General features: G+C 43.2%; 1 protein-coding gene across 6 annotated transcripts; it reads left to right on the top strand.

The window, feature by feature from the left end:
- The first annotated feature begins 2157 nt into the window (after positions 1–2157).
- On the top strand, positions 2158–7009 carry LOC123144530 (E3 ubiquitin-protein ligase CCNB1IP1 homolog). Of its 6 annotated transcripts, none has more exons than XR_006471633.1 (10): positions 2159–2499; positions 4421–4515; positions 4641–4713; positions 5012–5057; positions 5148–5178; positions 5440–5695; positions 5778–5941; positions 6130–6394; positions 6554–6617; positions 6782–7009. XR_006471633.1 is itself a non-coding variant. In XM_044563721.1 (9 exons), the coding sequence occupies exons 2-9, from the start codon at positions 4446–4448 to the stop codon at positions 6558–6560; spliced, it is 912 nt and encodes a 303-aa protein (XP_044419656.1). In that variant the 5' UTR covers positions 2160–2499; positions 4421–4445; the 3' UTR covers positions 6561–7009. The 6 variants fall into 6 exon arrangements, 4 of the variants coding, with proteins under 4 accessions (XP_044419657.1, XP_044419656.1, XP_044419659.1 ...); XR_006471632.1 differs by having other exon boundaries at positions 6554–6645; XM_044563721.1 differs by having other exon boundaries at positions 2160–2499; positions 6554–7009.
- The last annotated feature ends 2086 nt before the right edge of the window (positions 7010–9095 follow it).

The following is a 9095-nucleotide window of genomic DNA, read 5'->3' as shown; positions in this document are numbered from 1 at the left end:
AATCTGGATATTGCGAATATAAGATGAAAGCTTTATTGATCAAGGTGGGGTTCTGTGACGCCTTTGTCTGGTCGCTGAACACAAACGAAGTACGCGAAGTTGCAGCTATGGCGAACTTTTAATCTAAACAAAACCCAAAGTCTAAACGACGCCCTAAGGGCTGTATATATGGAGGAAGAGGGGGGGAATTTCGTGGCCCTTGAGGAAGGGGTCCGAAACCAACCCTATCTCTTGTTTCCCCACACATACGGACTCTAAAAACAGCCTATACTTATGTATTTCGAAATTACATGGGCCTGGCCCAATAATAAGGTGACGCAGCACCTAGAATAGCCTCTGGACGAAAGTTATGAAGTAGCATCTTGTATATTTCGTCCAAGGCTTCATGCACGCATTATGGTGGCTTCAACGTCCTGAAATCATCACTTGTAACTCCGTTCTTGTTCCCCATGCGCATGCCATCATCTCCATGCTTGTTCTTGCTCCAATGTTCATCCTTCTCAAAGCTAGGCCCTTCATTTGTAAGCAAAACAAATGTATCCAATTTAGGCAGCATCATATTCTCATGAACATTAGAATCATTAGCAAGAAACGAAAGTACCTGGTAATTTAATTGGCGTGCGCGAGCTCTAGTAATTGGTCCAGTATGTATAGCAGCAGGGACTGTGGGTGTAATAATTGTATTGATGTCCTCATCAGTTAATTTTAGTTTTGGCCTAGAAATCATACATGCAAGTATACGTACGTGTGTCCTTTTTATTTTATTTTCATAGTTTGTTCAGATTTGATAGTTTCCTTTTTGTTTGCTATGTACAATTTGTAACAGATGAGGAGTCCTCATTGTTTCCTAGTTCAGGTCAGGTTTGGCCCATCTTAGCGCACCACTTATATAAAGCAATAGTTGCAGCGTCGTCTAGGAGGTTTCCGTTTTGGGGAAAGAAAGATACTCAGAAAACGCATCAATGGATGTCCGAACTCTGTGTTCCTGCTATCCATGATTTTGGTTCGATTATCGCATGTGTTCAAGCGACCATTGATAGCTAGGGCACTAGATCAATTCGTTTCTTGCTCTCTGCAAGGGAAGAATCCTCGTTTCCTTCTTCTCACTATTCATCTGATAATTACTCCGTCACTGTCGCCGCCGCTAATCGTCATTACCTTAATCTCTCCATCTATCCCAGTACTACTACTACATCACGTCTGCTACTAGATTCCTTCACATGCACATCCACCACTCCAGCAAGTTGTATATTTTCTCTAGCTACTACACGTCTACCAGCAAACCCTCTCATCTGCTATTATTCGGTCTTTATTGCCAAACTCATTTTTTTGCCTGTGCGTGCGGTAAAAGATCAGGGCATCCCAAAAATCGTCTCAAAGCTATTTGAGCCGTATCAATTCCTCTTGTGGTTTCCTCGTGTTCTTCCCCGTGTTCTTCGTGGAATCCCACTCCAATTCGTGAAACATCACCATAAGGTACCCTACAACATCCGGCCAGGATTGGGGAGGAGGCTCCACGACACCGGCGAAGCTACGTGTTGTAGAAAAGGGCCATGGCCCGCCCATTTCATGGCAAATACAGTGAGATACTGGGAGTAGATTGTGTCGTGAATGTAAAAATAATGGGCTCTCCTTTGTATTGCCCCGCCCAACTTTAGCACCGTGGCTCCGCCACTGCTTCATGATATCCATTTTGGCGCCTTCACTTTGCAATGACATATCTGGTCGGGCACGTACTTCATTGGCCCTTCCCGTTGAGGTGCCAACAACGCCAATGAAGACGAACGGCAACTACTGGACGAGCTACCAGATGACTGCGCCGTGGAAGACGAACGACGACTACCCTCTTACATGAATTCGACCTAGGGTTTGTTGCTAGAGAGGCCGGGTTTGTTGCGTGGGAGAAATCGTTGTGCGTTGTCGCGAGAGAGAGAGTTAAGGTTCATCCCGACAGAGAAAGGGGAATTTTATCTAATCCAATCAATACATGTCAACTCGTCCAGTCAGCAACTTTAGCACGAAAACCACCTCAAATCAGATCCAATGTCACCTTGGGGCCCCATTGATCCGGTATGACAGATTTGAGGGGGTGATTAATCTAGTTTAAATTTGAGGGGGATTTGTTCCAAATATAGGCCACAGCACCAAATGCGTGAAGGACAGCGGCCGTCTCCACAGTCGACGACCACGCCTCTCCGTCGCGGTCACCCGCGACTCGCATTCGAAACGGCCGTTTCCTCCTCTTCTCCGCGAATGAAGCAAGCAATCCCACTCGTTTGAAACCCTCGCGGCCCCATTGCCGCCACGGCCACGGCTACTCCCATTCGCCCACCCCAACTCCTCCCGGCCCGCCTCCTGCTCCCCGTCGCCTCCTCGGCGGAGCGGAATACTGGCTTCTGGAGCCCTCGACGAAGAGGGTTTCGTCCCCGCCGGAGACCCACCTCTCATCACCACCACCACCGTCGTTCACGAGGTCACCTTCCTGACGCTCGTGTGGAGGTAACTGAGCGCTCCATCTCACCGCATCGGATTTGCTATTAGGCTGCGCTGGGCGCTGGGTCGGAGCTAGTTTTGCTTTGTGGATTGCTGGATTGGACGCGATTGGTCGCGAGATCTCCTGGGGAAATTTGCTTCCGACTTTACAGCGGGTTTTGGAGTCGCTACTGCACCAAATTGCGCTCAGGCTTCGATTGCGCTCCTCATGGGCAAGTGCGGACAGTTAGCTAGTAGTACAGGTGCAACTATTCGCATTTATACAGTTCCATTTGTGATGTGTGTGCGGTCGTTTGAGTTAAGAGTACAAAAGCTGCTCTGCTGCTCGCTTTATAGTGCTTTAACCAGTCTGTTTTAGCTGCAAATGGTAGGTTCTGAAGAGTATAGGGTCATCGTGTATCGTGTCTGCTTTGTTCTTGCATTGTTTGGTGCTCTGGATGCAACAAATTTATGGTGTTTTCTGTACCGCTAACAAAATTATGATGCCGGCTTGTTTGGATCTGTGTTAATTTGAAATATATTCACTATGTTCACTGTTGAGAATTGAGATTATGAGAGTAAAACTTGACATGTAACGAACTATTACATATTTGAAGCAAGTTGGATCATGCCATTTAGTTGCAATAGTTAATTAGGAGTGAAATGTTATGGAATGCAGAAATAGTTCTAAATGCATATTGCTTGATGCATCAGTCAGAACTCTTGTCTCTGTTATGGAGTATAGAGAGAGTTTGTAGAAGTCTCCCATAAAGCTACCTAATTAGCAGTATTTAGTGCCACTACCACTGTTATCACAGTTTATTTGAGCACTCGTCCAAACATATTATAGCTACTTAGGTGCTCTGAGATAGCTTATCTACTTGATTAAGCTCAAATCAGCGGAATAGGTAACCGGGTTACAATATACTAGCTGAATTCTGCATCAGGACTTCTGTATGTACCTGGTATGTTTGTAATGTTGATCATGTCTTGTGTTATGTGAGATCCTACTGTTTAGGCGATTATAAGTGCAAGGTTAGTTACTGTAATATCTTGATATATTTTGCACATAACCGAATGGCAAATTTGAATTAAAAAAATGCTTGAAGAAATGCTGATTACCCTTTTTCTTATATGCCAAAAGTTTCAATAGGAATTTATGTGATGGAATTCTGTTACATACTACCTGTCAGTGACACGGGATACAGGGTCCCCCGAGCTTGCTAAAAGAAGTGAGTGCTCGGGCTTTCCCGAGCACAGCAGAAGGGTTTTAAACATTAACAAGTTTAAATCTGAACTCATGAGTACTATACAAATTTGATACGGAATCACTTGAAGAATACTCGGAGAACATTATAGATGATTCTTTTCTGGCCTATTAAGACCTTTTATGCTTCTTTGTTGATGGAATTCAGTGGGCGAACTATGTCTCCTCAGGTTTCCTATTTCATTGTAAATATATACCTTTATCTCATCTCTGATCTGTGATGTATAGTCCAACCCAGTGTAGTCAAAAGCGAGGTAATGTGTAATGGAAATAACAGAAATTGTGTGCTGCACTTCAAGGCCAACTTTATTTCTCGTTTTCATCTTCATTGTCTTGCTTCCAGTTATTGTTTGCAGTGGGAAAACTACAATGCTTGAGAAATTTTATGTATTGTGGTATCAGTGGTAAATATGTGATGCACAACAAAAACTGATTCATAGTTAAATTTCGGTACTCAAAACTAAAAGATCTGGCATTTTATTATGCAAATGCCCTCATGATTACACATTCCATGAAAACAGTGTATGCAGTTATTTCTGCATTTATTTTGTGATTATTTGCACTAATCATGCATTTTGTGCTTCTTAGCCTCTTAGGATTTAGGGCTGTAATGCAGGACACATTAGATGGTTATGATCAGTTCATCTAGTGCAAGTCATTTATCTGTGTTTCGACCTGCAGGGTTCTTCTGAACAAAGAATACAAAATGAAGTGCAACGCTTGCTGGCGGGAGTTGGAAGGGCAAGCCATAACAACAACTTGTGGCCATGTTTTATGTATGCCTGCAATCTTCTATCTCTTTCTGTTTAATCGTTTCAATTGTAAATAAGTAAAGTTCATGAGGACTGCTGCTATTGCAGAATACATTTTTTTTTTACTTTAACTGATACTTATTGTGCAGGTACAGAGGATGCAAAGAAAATACTCAGTAACGATGGTGCATGTCCAATTTGTGACCAAGTACTTTCCAAAAGGTCAGTTATAAACTCTTGATATAGCATTCATTATTTCATGCTTAATGTTTCATCCTTTCGTGTAAGCTACGTTTCTCTTGTCCATATCAATTTGGGATATCTACAGATGCTGGAGTGCCTACAAAACATCATGTTTCGTGTGTATTTCACATTCTTTCTTTTCTCTTAATGAGAACCTTATATACCTATGTCACTTCTTAACATGTTACAGTGGATTCTGTTTTAGTCTTGAGATCAAATTAATAGCCATGTATTAATATGCCGATATCATCTAATCCTTTTTTTAATTATTTCTTAGCCATATGAAGCCTACTGACATAAATCCAAGCGATGAATGGACAAATGTAAGTACCCCTCTGAATTCGATTCATAATGACATATGCAGTTGATTTTCCTGTAACTCATCTGTTGTGATAACTTTGTTTTTATCTCAGATGTCAATGACTGGAGTTTCTCCACAGATACGTATCCTTGATATTTTATTCACTGGACCTAGAATCGTTCTTATGTTATTTTGTTGAATAACATAGCTCACCTCTATGGAATCTAGTGCCTGATTAAGCTCCTGTTTTAGTATTCCAGTAACTCAAGCAACCTAAAATTGAAAACAAAAACTGCTGTAGTGAGACAATGATGTCAGCGATTATGTAACTACTGTTGAAGGCTTGTTCTTTTGTTGCTAATATGATAATCATTTAGCTTTTCCTTGAACATGATACTAATCAGTTATGAAGAGTGCATACAGAAGTGTCATGTTTTACATCGGACAAAAGGATCTGGAGATGCAATACAAGATGAACAGAATTGTTGGTCAATGTAGGCAAAAGTGTGAAGTTATGCAGGCAAAGTTCACTGAAAAACTGGAAGAAGTGCATGCGGCATACCAGAAGATGGCCAAAAGATGCCAGTTGATGGAACAAGAGATTGAAAACTTGACAAGGGATAAGCAGGAGTTACAAGAAAAATTTGCAGAGAAATCCAGGTTAGTCTAGTGTGCCATTATTTTCCTTATAGGAACAAAGTTCCGCTCCATCCAATATGTATGAAATGTGCTTTCCTTCCAGGCAGAAGAGGAAGCTTGACGAGATGTATGATCAGCTGAGAAACGAGTATGAATCAGTAAAACGTTCAGCCATTCAACCTGCAAACAACTACTTCCCAAGAGCTCAGCCTGACTTGTTCTCAGGCATGCCCAACATATTGGACAGCGGCGACCCTCTGAGACAAGGTAATTTATGGCATTATGCACGCAGTTGATTTTAGTTGTCTACCGCTCACTCATCCCAATACTTTGCCTTTCGAGAAGCTATTAAATAGCTACTTTTGCTAAACATCCAGCCATGAATAAGTTCAATACAACACTTTGGCTTTCTAGAAGCTACCTCTCCACAAAAACAGCTCATTCACTTGTTGCAGGATCGATTGATCCTCCTGAAACCCCAGGGCGCAGAGATGAGGGATGGGCTCCACAACCAAGGCAACGACGTGAGAACTCTGGTCCATTTGAGCTGTCTGGGGGTTCTCCTGGTCACACTGCTGCACCTCCGATGGATATGAGACCCAGACAGCCGCCACGGTCCGTCTTTGGAGCTAACATGAACAATTCTTCGACAGCTCTGAGAAATATGATAATCTCACCAGTGAAGCGTCCTCAGCCCCGTAACCGTCCACAAATGTTCACGTAATATTCTCCTTTTTGCTCGTTCATATATTTAAATGATTAAATTTGGAGGGAAGCTATTATGCAACTGGCCCGAGAGCTAATTGTTTCAGCGGTGGCATGCGATACCTGTCTGTCCCTCTACTGTACGTACTTACTCCGGGAACTTTGGTATGCCAGGTTATAGAGTTGGAAGAGCCGAGGAGATGTTCTGCTTCTGTTCCGTCTTAATCTTGTCATGGAAGTAAGGAAAACTGTTAAGTACAAATGCTGTAAGATCAGTATGCATGTCTCCCCCCTGTTCTTTTGCCATCGTTCCATCTAGAAATTGTTGTTGTAGATCAATCAGTAATGTAGTTGTATCCTGGGTATTTGATTTTTGAAAGATAATAAATGTACTTCTTCCAGTGGTCTGCTGCACAGACGACGTTTCCTTGTCCAATCCTCGTACGATGCAACACCGAGTGGTCTGCTGCACATTAAATCCTTTTGTTTTGCGGGGATGCTGCACATTGAATCCACCTCACCGGCAGTTCGATCTGATGTGTCGGACATGGATTATACGGGAAGTATTGTACATGTTCTTGTCAGACCTTTGTTGAATAATTAATAAAGATGGCTGTATGCATTGATTGATGCAGATGCCGGAGGTTTTAACTATATATATATATATATATATATATATATATATATATATATATATATATATATATATATATATATATATATATATATTATATGCTTGACATACTTGAGCAACCAAAGTTTCCGGATGCATGTCCTGTGATTCTGAAAGAACATCCGAGTAATTACGACTGTACCAGGGTGATCAGCGGCACTTTGTTATCTTATTAGCAAAAAGGCTTGTGCTTTGCAATGGAGAAAATGAGATCTAGCACAATAATAATAACTGTAACTCAAGGCCTTAGCAGACTTGTACGTACTAAATATGCAATGCTCAGCAGGGTGCTAGCACTGACAGTACGTATCATGTCCTACAACTCTTGAATGGCCTAAGCTAGGACAAAAGTATATAGCTACATGAAAATTAAAAAGAGATCAACATGGCATAACACATCCTATAAAATTGGAGATGTATATCTGGAAAAAGAAGACTTTATACTGAAAGATGAGCAACATCAGATCAATTATCTAAATTGTGATCAAACACTGTAGAGATATATGATATATGAATGACAACAACACTAAGAATGTGAATGTTGTGATGAACTTCAACGTGATTATGCAGCCTACTTTGGAGAAGATTGATCATATCTTCACGACAAACTGCTGGGATGATCTGCACCCGGCTGCCTTGCTCATGGCTTTGGGATCGGCGATCTCTAATCATTGCCCCTTCCTCCTGGACCTCAAGACGGACTTCACGTACGCATACGCTTCCGTTTCGAGCAGTTCTGGCCTAAGGCCGAGGGCTTCTTTCAGACGGTGGAGGCGGCATGGAGTTTGATTGCCTCGGTCGGCAATGCTTTTGCTGTGCTCGACAAGAAGCTGCGAGCTACCGCAAAAGCATTGCAATGTTGGAGTGACAGGTGGATCGGAAACATCAGACTACAAATCGCAATTGCATTGGAAGTCATTGGTCGGCTCGATGCGGCTATGGATTCTAGAGCCCTAACGGATGCAGAATATGAGTTGCGCAGGACGCTGAAGAGGAAACTGCTTGGGCTCTGTTCGCTACAGCGATCTATCGCCCGTCAGCGCTCTAGGCTCTTGCAACTTAAGGAAGGGGAAGCCAACACCGCCTTCTTTCACCGGCAAGCTAGTCATAGGCATAGGAAGGGACATGTACACACAGGCCATGAGAACATTGCGCAAGCGGTGGATTCATATTATGGAAAACTGTTGGGGTCAGCCGTGGAGAGGAGCTGCACTTTAAATCTGGAGGTGTTAGGGCTGCCGTGGAGAGACCTGACACATATGGACGCGTCGTTCTCTGCCCATGAGGTCGAGAAGGTGATCAAAGCAATGCCTTTGGACAAGGCACCAGGGCCCGATGGGTTCACAAGACGCTTTTACGCAACATGCCGGACAATTATCAGGGACGATTTCATGAGAGCACTTGAAGAATTCCATTGTGGAGACATGAGGGGGATGCAGGCAATCAATAGAGCCACGACATCTCTCTTGCCGAAGAAGGTGGGAGCGGTGGACATCAAAGACTTCAGGCCAGTTAGTCTAAACCATGGAGTGGTCAATTTTTTTGACAAGATACTGGACACCTGCCTCGCAGACGACCTGCCGCTCGTAGTGTGCAATCACCAAATTGCGTTTGTGTGGGGAAGATCCTTACATGACAACTTCATGTTAGTACAAGGGACGACACGCAGATTACACGCTCTCAAGGACCCCCACGGTCCTTGTCAAGCTAGACATATCTAAAGCTTTCGACTCCGTTCAGTGGCCGTTCTTGCTAGAAGTGCTGACGCAGATGGGTTTCGGCGCAAGGTGGATATCCTGGATCTGTGGTTTACTCGCGACAGCATCCACCAGAATCTCGGTGAACGGAATCCCTGGGGAAACAATCTTCAATTGCCAAGGTTTAAGACAAGGAAGCCCCCTCTCACTCATGTTGTTCATACTTTGCATGGAGCCACTTCAGAGATTGTTTGAGCACGTGACAGTGGTGGATTTGCTGGCCCCCCTGGCGAGGACTGGATTGAAACATCGGATCTCCATGTATGATGATGACGTGATGATATTC

The sequence above is a fragment of the Triticum aestivum genome, chromosome 6D (assembly GCF_018294505.1).
Source record: "Triticum aestivum cultivar Chinese Spring chromosome 6D, IWGSC CS RefSeq v2.1, whole genome shotgun sequence".
NCBI lineage: Eukaryota > Viridiplantae > Streptophyta > Magnoliopsida > Poales > Poaceae > Triticum > Triticum aestivum.
Note: the sequence above shows the minus strand (reverse complement) of the source record. Positions and strands in the feature narration are given on the sequence as shown.

Excerpts from the sequence above, each read along its gene's own strand:
- LOC123144530 (XM_044563721.1), top strand. The coding sequence starts at position 4,446 with ATGAAGTGCAACGCTTGCTGGCGGGAGTTGGAAGGGCAAGCCATAACA. Across the intron at positions 4,714-5,011 it reads GACCAAGTACTTTCCAAAAG|CCATATGAAGCCTACTGACA; the intron begins GTCAGTTATAAA and ends ATTATTTCTTAG. Across the intron at positions 5,179-5,439 it reads TGGAGTTTCTCCACAGATAC|TTATGAAGAGTGCATACAGA; the intron begins GTATCCTTGATA and ends GATACTAATCAG.